Source organism: Falco peregrinus, chromosome 11 (assembly GCF_023634155.1).
Source record: "Falco peregrinus isolate bFalPer1 chromosome 11, bFalPer1.pri, whole genome shotgun sequence".
Taxonomy (NCBI): domain Eukaryota; kingdom Metazoa; phylum Chordata; class Aves; order Falconiformes; family Falconidae; genus Falco; species Falco peregrinus.
In genome coordinates this window covers 23713385-23732600 of record NC_073731.1, presented here as the reverse complement: position 1 = coordinate 23732600, position 19216 = coordinate 23713385, and the positions used below count along the sequence as shown (strand labels likewise).

Genomic DNA, 19216 nt, shown 5'->3' with positions numbered 1-19216 from the left:
GTCTAATAAATGCAGAAGGGCATAGTGTAAGCAGAGACAGTAAAGATCTGATGTGACCCAAGTGCCAAGTCTTGTTTTGGTGGAAACCTTATTGCTGTGAAGAAACTTTAGAAAAAAGATTAGAGCAAAATATTCCTGTATTCTTAAATGCTGAATTTGATGGATTAAGAAAAGGTGTTAGTTACCTAACATGTTTACAAAGGGAAATGACTTTGTAGATATCTTTAGAAAACAAAAGTATAAATCTGTCTTTGCACTGAGCTTGACATTGAGGATGTATGTCTGCATTTTCTGCAGCACTAGATACTTGACAATGTTAACAAATTGCATTCACATAATTTTCCTAGCAGAATTTAATGGTTCTCATCATGAATCTTTAAAAGGAAGATATTCTTATTAACACTCAGCAGTATGAAACTTATTTTTCTCTGCCAGCCTAAAAGAAGGTTTTTTTCCCCAGTTTTTCAGTAAAGAGATCCTGTCAACTATTTTACAAGGGCAGATCCTCAACTGAGTTAAACGAGTATAGAGTTATCCTAAATTACATGGCCGAGAGTTAAAAAAACCTGTGACAGACTGCTTTGTACCAGGTTTCTGGACAAAATATTAGGGAGAGCCTTGGAAAAGGTGAGAAAGAGCTGTCTTCACAATTTTGTCTAAGAGCTTGAACTAAGCTTTTGTTTATTCAAATTGTTATTTGACCTGTGTTGAAAGGCTGATCCTACAAAACCAGCACAGAATAGGAGCCTTGTTTTTCTGTGAGGAAGAGGCAGATGTTTGACATCTGTGAAAATAGGGTTTAGCATATCTGAACTCAAAAAATGGGAGAACCACAAATTAGTACCTGTAGGCTTTTTATGTTGCTCTAAAGCAGTAGTAATTACCATACAGAGTGCACAGCCATGCACTATTATTACATTTTACTGAAAAAATGGCAGTTTTTTATCTTTTTTTATCCTATGGCTACTACTGCTTGTTTTAAATGATAGATCATGATAATAAAAGCAAAATCCATCATAATATCAATATTGTACTAATTGCTAAGTGAAACAATTTGAACAGGAGAATCCACAGAACTCTACGTAAAGGAAAATTGCAGTAAGATGTATCACTGGAAGAAGCTAAATCACTAAGAAAATACTTACGTTAGATGTAAGACACAGTTCTTGTGGTTATTTTTCATACAATTTTTAGCTATAGCCATGTTTAACAACACCAATTTCCAACCCTAAGGATTTGCATTCCTTTGTTTTAAGTCCTGCTCAAAGATGACAGGCAGCTTTTGCCTTAGAGGACAAACAACAGAAAAATTCTAAATTCTGTAGTGCTCTGGTATGAGTTTATTCCCATCTTCCAGGTTGCAGTGAAATACAATTAAATACCAAATGAACCCAACCTGTTCTTTCACTAGAGTGTTTTGAAAAGAGCAGTTAGCTATCCGATAAAATGTTAGTGCTAGATTTACGTATATTCTAAGTCTGTATGTCACAATTTCTCTTTTTTTTTTTTTTTTTGGTGAAGCAGAGACTTATTTAACACCATTGTGAGCAATGAAAAGTTAGACTTCACCTCTTCACAGTTAGAATTGGTTACCTGAAATGTCTTGCGTGTGACCCAATGAGATATGCCTGGTGTTTCTTTCTTATTTTAGGGTCTTGCAATACCATGCTACAGTTCCAGACTCACCCCTTATGATTGGTTTAGTAGCATATCCAGCTGATACGGCATACAGGAAAAAACAGTTTTCCAGTATGGCATATAAAGAACTCGTGCTGTTTCAGACGTTATTCTGGCCCGAGTATGCATTTAAGTGAACATATATTGGTGCACCTAGCACTAGAGGGCAGGGTACACCAGTCTTACAGGAGAAGCTGCCTTCCTCTAAAAGTTGTAGGCATAGAAGAAAGCACATTTGATACACCTGAATTGGCAACACTGACATTGCCAGTGACCGGTACTATCGTAATTAATTCCACAGACCCAGAATGCAGATTCAGCAGGCACAAAACCAAAGGGCAAATGGGCTGTCTGAGTCTGGCGTTCCTGTATTTCAGCTTCAGACAGAAAGATCTCGTACACTCATTGGGCTTAATAATACAGATCTGGGGAATTTAGAAGGGGGTGGGGGGGGTGGGGTAGGGGTAAAAGCATTATGTTTATTTGTAGCAGCTCTGTTGTATCATTTTCTATTGCAGTGCATTAGTGCAGTGTTAAATAAAATCTGCTTATTTAAAATCCTTTTAAATAGTGTTTAAATATTTCCTGCTGATACAATCTGCTAAAGTAGTTATCCTTGCTGCAGATTTCGGTTAACCTTGTCGCAGATATTAAGCCTGAAGCTACACAGACTTTTAGGGACCTTGATTATAGAGCAAAACCTAATGGTGTCATTATAAAACCACAGCTGGACAAGCTTCTGGAGTCCTTGTCCTTTGATCAGATTTGGGTAACACAGCAAGCCAAGAGAGAGCTCACGCTAACCCTGCTGGAATTGCTGAGCTCTCAGGTTGCTTGAATACTGCTTTCTAAAAATTAAAATGCAACACAAATTATAAAATGAGAGTGATTGGTACCTCCCAATCTTCTGCATGTACCAAAGCAAACCAGAGAAAATAGCTTCTCTGGAGCTAATAGCTGCGGAATGAAGGAGAGTCCTTTTTTCCTTCTATCCCTTCTGGCAGCATAGGAAATATTTTGGCTCTGGGCTCTTTTTTTTTTTAAACAAAGAGAAGAAAAACACTCATTTCCAGGCTTGTCTAAATTCCATGACAAGAATTAAAACCACCAAAAAATGTAAAAGTCTCAGATTATTTTGCCCTTTGTTCTTACTTCAAAATTAGTTGTCAGAATTAGACGTATATAGGCTTCCAGTCTTTTATTTTCTCCTTCACAGATATCTAGATTGGTCAGCAGACTTAAAGATGCTGAGATATCTTCAAAAGATAGTGTGTGTTGGGGAGGACAAATTAAATGAAGTGTTCACTGAGATCAATTTGTAAAATTCAAATACAGCCGCCTTCAATCTTTTTTTTTCTTTTTTTCTCTCGCTATCTTTTTTTTTTTTTTTTTTTAAGCAGCAGAGCTTACTGTCCACACACTGTTGTCTTGGTCGTGCTTTGCACCGTTGTTTGGATTTGCAGGTCTTCTCTAGGACATCCCCACAGCAGTTAGATAGCAGCAAATCCTTATTTTGCCACTTTCGGAGATCAGTTTGTTGTAATGTTGCATGCATGGACCTTTCTTGGGCAAACTGGCCCAGTCTTGTGCATCTTGTCTACCTTCCTCTGGGATTTTTGAGGGGCATAATCTGTTTATCTACATTTTGTCTTTTCTCAGTGAACTTCATATAGGGCCCTATCAAGTGGTGTAGTTTCTCTTTGTCAGCAGTTGTCACATTGTGACCACTGTTTGCTGTTAAACTTTGAGAGGTCTCCTTGGTTTTATAAGAACTAGACTATGGTTTCTTGGCCACGTTGTGCTCACAGCCTGAAATTCTTTTTGTGGGATTTTATTTTCAGCCTTATATCTGGTAATTGTTGTTTGCCTGAAGATAGTAAGGTGAAGGTTTTAATTTTGCTGATAAAACAGATGCATGCGCTTATAGTGTAAGACAAGATTTCATTCAGTCACACTTTTAAGTGCTTCAGAAAACACCAGAAACTGTGCAAGGTTTTATATTCAACTTAGAAATCATATGTTTATAGATAAAGAAAAGCTTCTCCACTATCCTGAGATTTTTTTTTTTTTTCTTGCCAGGATCATTTTGAAATGCTTGGTAAATGATTTATGCTTAGTTTCAGATAATGCTGGATTCATGTAAATAAAAATATGACACTTCTTGCACAGATGGACTTAGGCCAAACCTATTCCTTCTGTCTGAATCTCTTGATATCCATTCATAAGGATATATCGCACTTAGTTCTAATTTAATAGGCTTGGAAAGAGTGGAGCCGCTTTCATGATGTTGCAAGCTGCACAATGAAGTCTTCTCTCTGAGGTTTTCCTTATGCCCTGGAAAACAGGATCGTATTTCTCCATACTCATTTAGGACCATTTGGTCTCCTGAACTGCCAAACACTTGATGTATATTTAATTTAAGATAGGTATTTTCTTCCATGCTGCTATTACAAATTGCATTGGTTTATCAGCTGTGATAATTATTTTGACTGAGCAGTACATGTGGTCCTGTTTGGCTTGCACTCGACACAGACCTTTCTCTCCATACCTGATATGCCCCAACCTTCCTTTAACACTAGTAGAATATTAATAAATGATGACAGTGTACAGGCAGGTAACACCACAGTAATACTTCTGGAGGGTTCCCAACCAGAGGGAACCTTTTCCTTGGCTTTAGTAAATGCATGGCCATGAGGATGTTGTCATTAGCCATTACTTAGAGTATTTTCAGAATTTTATTTGTTGAAAAACTAGAAAGTTATAATGAGGAAAAATTAGGAAAAGGGGCATCTCTGATGTTTGCATATGTTTCAGACTTGTTATTTCCATAAATCTGAGCAGCTCCCTTTCAACCTGCGTTTCTAAAATGCTTCACCAATTAATGTCTGTTACGATAAGTCCAGACCTTCCTGAGTATTTTTCATCTTTCACAAGCCTTGTCTTGTGAACGATACAAGCCTGAGTGTTACAAGGTCCTAAAATAGTTGGATATAAGTTTAATTTTAAATATTTTTTGGTTTTGTGATTGGAGGAGGATTCCTGTATCTTCAATATCTGTTTCCCTATCCTCTTAAGTTATTTGAAAACATGTGCAAGGCGTAAATCATGTCACAAAAAGCATGAAAGACATTTTAGGATACTTCCATTCCTGTTGAATCGCTGCCAGATATCTAACCTAGGTTCCTACAGTGATTGCCTAAACCGTTTATACAAAGCTTAATAGCCTTTTAGTAGGTACTGAACTTCATCATGCTTCCCAGTAGTCTTCCATGAAATATTTTATTTTTATAACAATCAATTTCTGATTGAAGTATTTAACGTAAATTTTAGTTGGACTTTGAAAGCTGCTGGTGTCCCCCATCATCCACCCCCCCACTCCCACCCCCGGTTTTTATTCTATACAGTGACACATTAAAGTGGTGTGTTACCAGGAAATTAACTAGTGCATGGGAAAAAATATTTATGTGAACATTAAACTAAACATATAAGAACAACATCAGAATAGTATGCTTTAAGTAAGACTTAGACTCATGGTCTTAAAACAGATGGGAAGATGGATGATTAACATAGTTATTGTTTCTGTGATGACTGTTTTGGATATACCATGTTCCTTTATAATAGAGGCACATTTACAGTATGCATAGCTTGATTTCTTTTTCTGCATGTCTGGATATGTTTATGGCTACATGTAAATAAGCATCTGGATTTCTAATTTAAGAATGATGCCATTCAGTCATTTTGGTGAGGAGTGGTGCTGCACCATTTATGTCTGCACATGTAAGAAGATAAGTGATCAGGTAGGAAAGAGTGATTTTTTTACACTGGTGGTAATATACTGCCCATTTGCTGTATCTAGAAATATATCATTAGCAATTTCTGATTCTAATTTGTGATTTAATCAAGTCAATCAGTAAGTTTCTGTGTTCTTTCTCTGAGCATATGTGGTTTCTATCAACAGACATGCATAAATATGTAAAATTTTATACAAATATACTGGAAGAGACTTCTGATATTTATCTTTTAAATTTTTTCTAGTTGGTATAAATTAGAGTTGGAATCAGTGCTGAATAGGTAGTAGAGGCAGCTAAAAGAGTTCTGCCCACAGTTGAAAGCTTTCTTGTTAGCACAGTGGGTGAATAGCTTTGCATCCTCCCTGGCAGTCAGTGGAAAAGGCTATTTGAAGGCAATTAGAGAATCATAGAATCCAACCCTGCTGCCACGGGCAGGGACACCTTCCACTAGACCAGCTTGCTCAGAGCCCCATCCAGCCTGGTCTTGAATGCTCCCAGGGATGGGCCATCCACAGCTTCTCTGGGCAATGTGCTCCAGCGCCTTGCCACCCTCACAGTGAAGAGTTTCTTCCCAATACCTAATCGAAATCTACCCTCTTTTAGTTTAAAATCATTCCCCCTTGTCCAGTCACTACAGACCCTACTGTAAATAAAAGTCTGTACCCATCTTTCTTATAACGTACCTGTAAGTATTGAAAGGCTGCTATAAAGGCTCCCTGAAGCCGCCTTTTTTCCAGGCTGAACAACCCCAGCCCTCCCAGCCTGTCTTCATAGGAGAGGTGCTCCAGCCTCCAGGCCTCTGAGCATCTTTGTGGCCTCCTCTGGACCTGTTCCAACAGATCTATGTCCTCCTTATGTTGGAGGCGCTAGAGCTGAACTGTACTCCCTAAGTCAGAATCTGTCTTATTAAAAGCTTCTGGGATCCTCATTGCTTACCTTTCCAGGATCACTGTTCATACAAAGGATGCATAAGTGGTGAAAATTTCCACCGTCTATTCTAGGGGAAATGTAGAAAATGAAGGCAATTATCAGTAGTGGAAATTAACCCATGTTGGTACAGTATGTAAATAGCTTCCTTTTGAAATCTGAATTTCATACTGACTTCAACTTTGGAGCTATTTATGATCACTTAGTTTTCTTAGTCATTTCTGATCAAGGAACAATAATTTAATCAAATTGACAAGGTCACATGCTCTCATGAGCTGGCATGCTAGCCATATCGAAATAACTATGGTACTTTTTGATAGTCTTAAAAGGGTAAAAGTGTTATTTTCATTTCAACTAATGTGTTTGGAATTTTTAGAGATGGCTCTTGAGATTTAATACCATTGTTGCAGTGTCACATCACAATTTTTAAGCTTTTATATTGTACTGGGAATTAAAATACACGCATAATTGAAGTCTTGCTCCTAAGTTTACAGGCAGAGATAAAGTACATAGAAAGCTAGTCAAGGAAAACTCAGTGAGGTATGCTGAAGAAATTAAAAAAATGAAAAATAAATATTACCAGAAAAAGAGAGATACAATTCTTAGCTTAACTATGAAAAGAAGTTGCATGGCAGAGACTGAGGCAGAATAAACAGATTGTAGTTAGAACTAGAACATAATTTAAAATATTTGCAGACAGGACAGGAAAATCCAGGGAACTAAACTAAGTTTAAAACAATCGAGAGAAAGTACATGATGACTTCTTCCACTAAAAAGCCTGTCCATAGTGATGCTTCTTCAGGAGGTACATGAATCAACGCTGTAGTGCTCCAGCCAGAGAACCAAAAAATATTGAAGCAACTAGACTAAAATAATTCCTTGCTCCTACACCTTACCACCAGGTAACAGAGTGCTTCTTAGAGGTGGAACCTCTGCGGGGGAAAGCCACAGGTTCTGCAAGATCTGTGGCCTTTGCGTGCTATCATTTCAGTTGTGGTCATGACAGGTATTCACAGGCTTCAGCAGAGATGCTGAGGGCATGAATGGGCATACGGATTAGTCTGCTCCTCGAGGATTTCTAACTGGAGCAGCAGTACATCAGGTTACCTATGAAGCATAAGGAAATTTTAGTTGTGAGTTCTGTGTTCTCTTCGTAAGTTAGGTAGAGGACTGCGGTTTACTCTGGCACCTTCTGAAAGCACCACTGTTTAAAACATGCCTCTTACAGTTGTGTCCCTGAGTGTTGCAAGAAAATTCAGGAAGATGACACCAATAGTGTAAAATAAAGTAGTTACATTCCCAACAATGACTACTGACATATAGTGTCTGTTGCTTTTCTGCAAGAAAGAGAAAGTAGCAATTATAAAATCTAAAAAGTCTAGCTGGAAAGAAAAAGAATTGTGGAGCAGCGGGACAGAAAAATATACTATGTTCTACATACACGAGATTGGAGGGGGGAGAGGGTTGAGGTGAAATACGAAAGCCTCTTAAGGGTTTGCCACTTGTGAATTACTCATCTCACTCACACTGGTAGGCGTAAATGCATAATTCCAATCTGTTCTTATTACTTATTTATAACATGCAGTAGAATGTAAATTCTATGCCTCCTTTGTAGAAGCTTAACATGCCAGCTAAGGTATGCAGATATTTCAGGGAGCCTATACAGACAACTTTCTTGGCATAGCGCACTGTTGCCAATTAAAGGGCATAAACTTCCAACAATAAATTAAACTAGCTCTCCCCCTCTTCTTACAGGAGGAATATAGACAGGATGTAAGAAATAAGTGAGAGGATCAACACATAATAAGAAAAGAATTCATCTTGAAATAAACTACTCTGCATTATTATTATTTATGATAGTTACTGTTATTAATAAAGTACATGTGGGATAGAGAAAAAGCCTGCAACAACCACTGAATTTATGAGACTGGGGACAGATGCATGCTCTTTCTTTTATATCGCTGGCACTGATCGATTTGTATTTTTCCCTGATGATGGTTTATGCCATTATAACTGTTTGGTGGCTCCTTACTATTGAGTTATGGTTGCAAAGCACTTCACAAATGAGAGCAAGCCTCCGAACATTATATCCTAATCTGCACATCCTATAGATACGCCATAATACAGAGCAGCTGACTGCACCACCTGTGATCTGTGTACCCACAAACATGATTTATTCTGGTAATCCCAGTTTAATGCATCACATCAGATTTGGCAGTTATGTTATCTGATGACATTACTGACACTACATGACATAACTGAGTAGTGCAACATGTCAAGTTGAAAAAAACTTTGGGCTTTTCAGAGTTTTGGTGTTGTTTGGGTTGGTTGGTTTTGGGTTTTTTTTTTTGCTTTGTTTTGTTTTGGTTTTTTTGTGTGTGAGTATATGTTTTGAAAATAAATGTAAAGCAAGTAAACTTTTCTTTGGAAAAAGGGGAAAAAGAAATCAAAATAATTTTCCTTAACCACATGTTGACTGTATTAATGACCCAACAGCTGGGGCTGATTGTTCCAGTAAGGGCAGAGGAGAAGAGGTAGAAGTACAGCGTATTTTACTATGCTGCTAATTCCATGGCTAGCTGAAAACTAGCTCAGCTTTTGTAGTCTTGCAACAGATTTAACTTGCTGTAAATTGTCCTGTTTAGGAACAATGCTCAGAAGCTGAGTCCTCCCACTATCCTTGTTCCAGCACTACAGTAATGTTTTAGCAAAACCCTTTATTCTCTGACTATAATTCAGATACACAGAGCTGTTCCAGTTCTGAGAAGGTGATAGTATCTCTTCTACAGAAACTCTTAAATCACATGATGCCTTGCCTGAATAGTGAGAGCTGTTCTCTAATCATCTTGCATGCCTGGTACTATACAAAACGGTGGAACGAGTTACCCATAATGGATGTAAAATGTATATATTACTAAATATAGCTCATAACCTATAAATCACTAACCTGTAACCTCTATTTTATAGCAGTTGAAACAGCCAGTGTCAAAATTTTCTTGCTTAGATTCCAATTTCTGGTCTGAGCGTGCTGTCTCAAGTTTTTGCTTGCGTGATGAATTTTTGTTGACTATTTTGTTGATTAAAACAATTGTTTTGGGGTTAGAATGGTATTTTGCAATTTAGTATGCATAATCAATTTTAAGAAGTAAAGATCTTCTAGTAAAATTGTTTACTTTTTGACAAAGAAAATATTTCCTTTGGAAATTAATTTCTTTCCTCTCATCCCTCTTTTTCTTTGCTTAGGAAGGAAAGCTTGACAAATAGAATAAGATACAGTGCTGAAGAGTTCTAAGTAGTCTCAGATAAAGTATAGAAATCTTGCAGGAGTCTTACAGATTTGCAAATTGCAGTGATGCTTATAAAAATAATTTGAAAAACATGATGTTGGTATTTAATATCTGTCCCCCAAAATCTGATTTATAAATATAAACTTGAATCTTCTTGTTAGTGGTAGATGTTCCATGATTTTGGGTGGGATGAGTTTCTCTGAAAATTCAACTTTTTTGGATGTCCTTTTCCCCCCTGTATTATTGAAAGGGACTTCATGGAAACACAGGGTCCTAATTGCTTTTCTGTGTAGCACTTAATATCTTATATACATGTATGATGTGTCATCTTTGTTTCCTTTTCTCAGGTTGTTTTTTCAGCCTCTCTTCCTAAGAGAGTGTACATAAGCCTGTGCTTTCTCACTGCCATTTTCCAGACAGACACTATTTCTGCACTCTGTAATATATGCTATTCCAGTTGAGACTGCACTATTGATTTATTTAAAATGGATAGTAATAGTTGCTGTATTACTTACCACGTGTTCTTGTATAACTTAATATCTTACTGGCTTCTCTTACCACAGTGGCACATTCATATGTGCTCTTCAGTAGGTTGTAAAAGTGACAGTCAGGCACTTCTCTTGACCTGATACAATTAACTCAGCACCAAATGTAAGGTGGTTCTGAATTCTGTTTCTTCCACTGCAGTAAAATCAGAATTACTTGGGAATGCCGGATGTACTTCTGTTAGTGAGCCGAGGGATTCTTGGTCACACGAATGTCAATCCAGAGTAGTTCCAGTTTTGTAGCAGCAGGTATGTGAGATTCAAATTCACAACAAAGATGCCTAGCACAAATATATTTCCCAGTTGTGAACATAAAGCTGAAGTAATACACAAGAAAAATGTTCAAAACATTTTTTTTCCTTTTTCACTCTTTTGGACGTGAAGTTGATTGAGAGATCATGGTTCTTATTGATGTATACTAACAAATCCCCTCTATTTAAGCTGATAGCAATACAGTGACTGGATTGGAAGCATTCATGAATGGAAATTTTCATTTAAATCTTAAAATGGGGCTACATTATGCCACATGATGTGCAAAGAAATTACAAAGAGAGAAATAAAACTATGATAGTGATATTGGTATGACCATAATTCTCTTCGTCTGGTAAAAATTAACATGCTCTGTCCCCTTTCTGCTTTCTCCCCCTCCGGCTTTCAAACTCACCTTATTTGTCCAGCTGTTGTAACGAGGTAAACTAGGAAGACAATGCATGGTTTTAATTCTACTAAACAAAGATGTAACTTGGAAGCTCATTAGGTTCATTTGATGCTCAGTGTTTGCACTGGCTGGTTATGTGTTGTTTTGACAGCAAGAGAAGCCTTTCAAAAAAACAGGGACATGGCTTTAAAATAAAAGACTGGAATCGTTGTATTCCAACTTTTGCCATGGGAAAGGAATAATATGCATGTTTAATTAAAAAGATGTGTACTTTGCTCTAGGGAAATTAAAAAAAAAAAAGGAAAAAGGAAACAATAATCAGGAATGGATGCTAATGTGGGCTTGTGAAATGATCAGGATGAAACATTTGAGGGATGAATTTGTGCTCAGATAAGTACAAGAGTTTGGGCTGATTAATAGCAGAAAGGTTTTCTGGGCAACAGTTAAAGATTGTAAGAGCATAACTGTTACTGAAGAGCACTGTTACTAAATGTGAAAACAAATAGACCTTACAATCTCTGCTATTAAAACACAAATATATTTAAAAGCACTAAAGTACTTTGGAGCTACCACTTTTCCAGAAGTGGAACTGTAGTTCTATATTAATATTCTATATATATGAAGTATATTCATGTAATATCTTTATTAGGTGTTTGAAACAATTGCAAGCTGAAATGATTAAAGATCCTTTGGTTTCACATTTGCGCTGAAGAGTATTTCTTCTAGAATAGAACTTTTACACAGAGTCTAACCCATGACTCTCATGGTTTCGTTGTTCCCATATGATACATGGTTTTGTGCAATGCTCTTGAATTCCTCAGATGGGGCCTGGAAATTGTATATACTTTTCTGAACTCTTCTGAAGTGTATAAATCTTAAATGGAAATGCGGATTTACTCTTTTATGAGTAATTTGGAAAACAAGGGATATTTACTGCTGAGCAAATAGCTTCTAAAACACATCAGCATTTGTTGGCCAGCTAGAAGCAAAGTTGGTTTGTCCACATGCCATTGCGTCAGTCTTTGCTGGCTAGAAAGCAGAACAGCAGCTTACGGTGCTTCCTGAAAATAATTATTTGTGACCATGAGTTTATTTGTGTCTCTTTATTTCTTGCCCTTGTTTTTAGTGGCTTCAAAAAATTCTTTCAATTCTCACTCTGGAACATTCTTAATTAATATCCAGCAGAATTTGATGTTAACTTCGAAGACAGCTGTTGGGTTTTTTTCAATTAATGGGCCAGTGCCACATGTGAAAGGCCATTCATTGCTAGTCTGTACAGTTAGCTATTGTGTGAGCATGCTGTTTTCTTGGACCTGACCAAGTTGCCTGAAGTAGGCAAGTGGTGTCAATTGTGACACCCTGTTTTTTCTGAAAGATTTTCAAAGTAGTGATGAGTATGGCATGGGGTTCACAGATCTGTGAAAAAGATGCAGCATTAGTATTATACCTTCCCAGGAGGAAGGTTGTATGTTAGTGATGGTTCTTTGAGAGTCAATATAATTAAGTGACTGGTGCTTTATAAATACAGAAAGCGGGATATACTGTTCTAAAAGTTATGTATGAGTTGTTGCTTGCTTTCAGAAAATGGTGGAAGGGATAGAACTGCTAATGAAGTCTGATGGAGCAAGCTTGATAATACAATCTTGGCACTTTATGATTTTTTTTTTTTGGGGGGGGGATAGTGCATAAAGATCAGATGGAGATATTTTTGTATTTAGTGATGCAGATTTATGGTCCCAAAGAGTTTACCTTCTAATTAAATATTAAATTACTGTGAGTTTATTTAACAAACTATGAGAAAGAAGATGAGAGAACAGAATAAGGATGTGAGTAATGAGCTGAAGCAGTCATACAGTCTACCTACGTAAACAAACTAAACAAACTGGTGATTGGAATTCTTTGGAAGTTTTTCATCTTCATACTCTCTCAGCAGGTTTTCTTTGTTGTGCTGCTAACAATCCCTTGCTACAGTGCTGCTGTATTATTTTCCTTTGACTATAGCAATAGCATAGCTATCGTCTCAATTATTTTCTTGAGAGAGACTATGTGGGGCTCCTTACACAAGTCACGCTTCAACTGAGTGCTCACTAAGACAGGACTTTGCCATTTCTGTCCCTTGCAATAGCTGCCTGAAACCAGGGAGAGTGGAAATAGGGTGGAAGAGCGGAGGGAAGGAGGGTATGTGACTCTCCTGCTGGAAACCTGAATATAGAATGCTGCATGTTACAGAAAAGTTAAAACATTGTAGACATTACTACCATGTTATTTTTGAACTGTGACGTACTCTGACATCTTGATAGTAAAACTCGTGTTTTGAGTCAAGTTCTTAAATCTCTAATTTCAGCGTTGTTGGTGGGGTTTTTTTTGTTTGTTTGTTTTTTTAACTCTACTAACTATGTTTTTCTTTCTAGCTTGGTAACATCTCTCAAATTCCATGCTAAAAGTAGCACTGTAGTGTTGCATATTATCTTTCAATGACTACCCATTAAATTTGATCAAAGCAAAGTGAATGTTCTTATTGACCATGCAAACAGGGTCATTCTTTATTCTTTCTTTCTCATGCATTGATTGTGCTATCAGGACTTATGCTAGTGGTTATTAGAAACTGGATATATACCAACCACTGTAGTTAGATTTACCATGATATTTAAGATAGTTGCCTTGGTTAGTGTGGGAAGTTTCACATATACCACATTTATAATAAACATATTGGTATGCAAATGTCGATTTTAATAATAGTCACTATTGTTAGCAATTCTCTTGCAGACATATGAGTTTAAAAAGAATTTAGTTTGTTTGTATTGCCTCTGAGATCAAAGAGATGAAAAGGCAGATTCATCCCTTCACTCCTGGCCCTCCCCCTCCCCCCCTTTTTTTTTTTGGGGGGGGGGGGGGCAAGTAATGACTTTAAAAAAGATATGTGGGGGTTTATTTTAGTTTTCTTCTTCTTTTTCTTTTTTTTTATGCAAAAAATGCATAATTATTTTTCCTGGCTATTTGCTACCTTAATAGGATGATTTAAGGGAATCCTGTACCCCCAAGATAATATCTTTTTTCTTTGCCTTTTGGTGCTTTTTGCCCTTCTGAGTCCAGAAATGAGTACAAGGCCAAATCCTGAATTTAGGTTTTACTCAGTAAACCTCTATAATTTTTAAGTTTAGCTTTGTTTTGGTAAGAAGTGATTTAAGGGAGTAGTTACTGGAAAATTGTAATAACAAGCATTGTTTACTATTTTAAAGTAATGCATGTGATTGGAATTGTGGAACACACAGGAGTATAACCTGATCAAGTATATGTGTAAGAAAAATATTTCAGTTTTTGCTGTGTTAAAAAGAAAATAATTGCTTATTGGGTTCATTTTGTAAATTGAGATCAATGAAATTCTTCCAGCAACGGCATGAAATCAATTGTAAAATAACATATAATTCATGCCTTGTATTGTAAATTATAGTTTGTTTGACATTAATCACTGAGTTTTCCATGCACTGGGGTGCATTTTCTTGTAACACATTTCTGGATAATGCTTGTGGATCCATTTCTAATGTATTTGAGAGTGATCTGTTTTTCATGTCCACAATTGCCTACATTTGATCTTATGCAAATCATGCAATCAAGCAAATGGAAAACAAGGCATTGTTGCTAGAGGACCTTGACAAACAGTGGCTTTGTGGTTTTAAGAACCTCCTCCCTCCTCATTCAGAATCATGTTTGTCTCTGTAGTTGCTTGAATCCATTGATCCATTAGGAAACACTTTGAACTTTAAATAGGAAAAATATTTGCCAAATCAGATTGTGGCAAATAACTGCATCAATTATGATGTAATAGGATTTTTATTGTTCTGTTTGTTAGTTTCTGGCTCTAACCTTTTAGAAATACTACCTACTTTATATTTATGGGCTCATCCAAACCTTAATGAAATCTATGGAGAGATTTGCATTGACTGCAAAGCTCATGCATTGAGTGCCATTCCTAAGTCTCTAATTTCTGAGTTTTCTTCTCCTGCTCCCACTAACGTAATTTTTCTTTTTAGCCTTTATCCCACCTAAACCTTTCAGATTCCATAGAAACTTTCTATTTGGCATTTATTAGTCAAAATACATTGGCATTATTGAATCAAGAGGAGGAATAAGATTTCCTTTGATCCTGGTGACACATTGCTTTTTTTCTTTATTTTATCTTTCTACTCCTTTTTTTGACCTCTTGCCTTCTTCCCTCCCCTCTCAATATGATTATCAGTTGATTCTAAAGGATCTTGTTGTTCGTATGTTCTCTGTTTCTATTCCTTGTTATTCCTATTCTTTTAAACTTTGCTTGTCTCCCTGTCTTGTCTTTTTTGCTTTTTCCATTCCAGGCACACATAGTAACTTACAGTCACTTGTGTTTGTTTTTTTTTTTTTCAGGGAGGGAAATAAAACATTTTTTCCACCTTCATTTTTATTAATCCTTGACAAAGTTCCTTCCTCTTCAAATTTAACTGTATATTTCCAGAAACTCTTATGCATGCAAATAGTCTCAACAGCTACAGTGTGCATCAAATCATGGTTTCAGTACAAGCTACCTTTTTAGAAAAAGCAGTTCCTTGATGAGGAAATTTCCTTAAAGGAGAGAAAAATACTCCTCCCCAACCTGATCCCATATCTGTATACAAGGAAAACAGTGATTCATGTTAAACAAATGGAAAAGGAGAAATCCACTTTTTCTTTTTTTCTTCTCCCTTCCCTTGTGTTATATTCACTCTGCTAAGTGAAGTGCCACAATGCGGTTTCAACTTAGAAGAATATGTATTCACTGTTTACAGGGACATGAATTAAATAGGTGCCATGGATTGCTGTCATCTGTTCATTTTAGGATTGCTAAAAGAAAAAACCTTCTGGTCACTTGTTTGCCCACCAGAACACAGAGTATCTGATACTTGTCTCACAGACCTCCATCTCCATCTGTACTTTTTGTGGCTTCTCTAATGGCAGCTGCAAGGAACAAGGGATCCAGGAAGGTGTACACTAATGAGGGCAATGCGGTTGGTGCAGTATGTGGAGTTTACTTTCTCTGGTTGCTGAGCCAGCTTGAGCACCTGCTCTAGAGTGTGCGTTCCCCCTCTCACCCACATAAGCACTGCTTAACCCTGGTAGAATCAGCCCCATTATGTTGATTAAACATGTCACTGTGTTACAGGCATTCACTTGATTTTTTTTTTTTTTTTTTTTTTTTTGGTTATGGCATTTTCTTTTAACTCACAGTTTGCCGTGTTCTCCATAGAACAATACCACTGAGTGATAGTGTGTTTTCAATAAAAATGCACGAGATTGTTCTCCCCTCATACAGAGTAAAGTAAATCAAAAGGAATTCTCTTCCAGCAGGGACTGGAGGCATTATATGAGGGGAAAACCAATGAGAAAGAAGTTGGGTCTACAACATTTCTGCTTTAATGATGCCTTTGTCAGTTGCAATTTTGAATTGGTGCTTACATATGGATTTGTACAAAATGATAGTTTGATACTATTTGGCTCTGAAAACACTAGTATTTGTTACCTCTTGGAAAAACGCAGAACTTTTCTGGCATACTAAAAATGTGTATCTATAACATATGCATTTTACTTGTATACCTTATATTGTTGCCAAAACCTCAATTGTAAATTCCTTCTTAAAGGATTTGCTCATTAAAATCTGTGATTTGTATTTTAATAAAAAAATGGAAAAGATTAGAAAATTATATCTGCATTACTCTCCTGTAATGTTTCTGATAAACATTCCTTTATTAGTATAGGGAAGAATATATGATGCTAAAGATCTTTTAGAGTACTTATTCAGCAAAGTTGCTACATTTTATTCCCCTTTTTTTGTGGTAATTGAAACTCAAGATAGCTTCATCGTAAAAAGACCTGTTTAACAGTCATTTTGTTATAGCATTAGACAGGTTTTCTTTATAGAAATGTATTTTACAAATGTTTGGTATTCATGCAGCTGAAGAGAAACAGGCAAAGAGAGAACAGACCATTATTAGTGGTGGCAACAATGAGTTTCCTTTGTGTTCATGCTTATAGTGAAGTCTGCATGGAGTGAGTCATTGTATGTATTGATGCTTGACATTCATGTATCATACAGCACATTTTAAAAAAAACCCGCAACACCAAAACCAACAAACTGGCTGTGTTAATGAACCTGTACTTGTTTTTCAATTAATTTGATTTGATTTAATCATCTTAAAGTTGTTCATTTACTGCTGTAGAAAATTGATGTAGTATGTAGCACCTAAAAGGCTAACATTTTTGTTTTGGTAGTGTATGTTCTAGTGTAACTGTACTATATAATGCGGTCATCTCAACCAAAGTACATCTACACCTATTAGTAGTCAAAATCTGCAGTTATTAAAAAAACAGTACCTATTCACTCCTCTGGGACAAGGCTGAAACATTAAAGAGATACAGGTCCCTCTTCCTTTTGATTTTCTGAATTCACTACCCTCTGGAAGTTACAGAAAAACAAGGTAAAATGAATATACAAAGTAAATTCGTATTCCTTTTTTGCCCTAGATTTAGCAGTTTTTACGCCACACCAGTTTCTGCTCACTGCATGCACGCTTGCTGGCTGTACAAACAGTTCCCAGGTCACCTTGTTTACAGCACAGCTGCCACCATCTCACGTAGATGCCCCGGTCCTGACGGTTTTGGATTCTAGAACAATATATGTACAGTAAGTAAGGATTTCTTCTTTCCTGACAACACAATAGTGCATTGGTTTATTCAAGAATTCCAGTGAGTTCAATCAGGAGAAGGGTTTGTGACATAAAATTAAATTTATTATGATTAAATGCATAGAAGTGATTAGTTTAGTGGTTCTGTGAACCTTCTGATTATCACTTGCCAACTTAATTTCCATTTTGTCTTTACGCAATCAGTATAACCTACATATGGGCATAGCCTCTGCAAACTTCAGTGCAGGGAATGTTCTGGTGATATGCCCATTTTGTAGCCCCTGCTTTGTGTGCTGCTCTAATCTTTTATCTATTGAGTACAAATACTGCATTAGAGGTATCCTTAGATTTGTTTTCATGGTTACATAAGTATGTTTTCAAATTCTCAAAATAAACCCCACAAAGTTCCCTAAACAAAGCCTTACATTTTTCAGTATGGTCTGACTCTTTGCTGGTCTTAATCATATTTTGCTCTTATTTACAGATGGAAAGAACCTGTAGAAGTAAATGGAATCCTAGATCGCTATATAATTTATATTGCCAACAATGAGCAGAATTTTACAAAGTGGAACGTAATCTATAACAACACAGAACTTTTTCTGGATTTTACTATTCAGCAGCTTTTCCCGGGTACTGAATACCTCATAAAACTAGCTGTAAGTTGTAAAGATGTGTAGTAGAGGTGTAAAATGGTGAAAAATATTCTGATTTTGTTAACATCTTAAATACTTAATCGTTCATGTATCCACTTTAACCTGTTCTTTCTGAAAGTGGATGAGCCTTCCTGAACAGCAGTATGTGTTTTGTTTCAAAACAGGCCCTCAAAAAATGTATGTAATTTAAGCACAGATTTTCTTCAAGGAGAAGTTGGATGATAACTGATAGAAAATTGACCAGAAATATAAGAAAGACTTTAAAAATATTTCCTGCCCCCAACTAACAAGAAAACAGTGAATGTATTTGAAAATGTTAGCCTTTCGTATTTTGTACCAAGATGATTTGTTCTTTCTTCATAAAGTCTGTATGTAGAAGGAAATGGCAGGGAGGGAAAGAGTTCAGTGTAAAGTAGCAGTCTGTTTATTCAAAATACTTTTAAAAACCTTGCTGTTTTCATTGCATTTCTTTATCATTGGTTTTATTTTGTGATGAAATAGAACAGCTTCAGCTCACTAACAAACCTGAAAATATGTGCATGAAAGCATGGGATTGTCCCTTGTTTTAAGCACACTTCATTTTATAACAATACCTATATAAGGATATTTGCTTTGATAAATGCCATAGAAAAATATTCTGCTCTTGATTATGAATAAATTTACATTTATGTAGACTGGGTATGCATTCATTTTTTCTTAACATGCTCTTGAATGTTCTAAATATTATACCACAGAAAATAAACTACCTTCAGGTCATGACAAGGATCTGACTTGAACTTGAAAAAACAAGGATATTCAGTCTAATTAAAGCTTAGATTCATGTTGAAATTAATTCATTTGTGCCTAGATATTTCAGCATAGTAAATTGTATAGCATACAAAATAGCGCCATGTCCGAAACTAAGGCAGTACTTCAACAAGCATGTTATATGCCTTTATAAGCAAGCAGGGCAATCAAACAAATTTGTGCTGTCCTCCAATCTGCCA

The 19216-nt window shown here is 36.4% G+C and overlaps 1 protein-coding gene across 1 annotated transcript in view; it reads left to right on the top strand.

The window, feature by feature from the left end:
• USH2A (usherin) overlaps positions 1-19216 on the top strand; it is a 390454-nt gene that overhangs the window by 179445 nt on the left and 191793 nt on the right. The window contains 2 exon segments of the mRNA XM_027788579.2: positions 17417-17576; positions 18062-18233. Coding sequence (XP_027644380.2) covers positions 17417-17576; positions 18062-18233 — 332 coding nt within the window.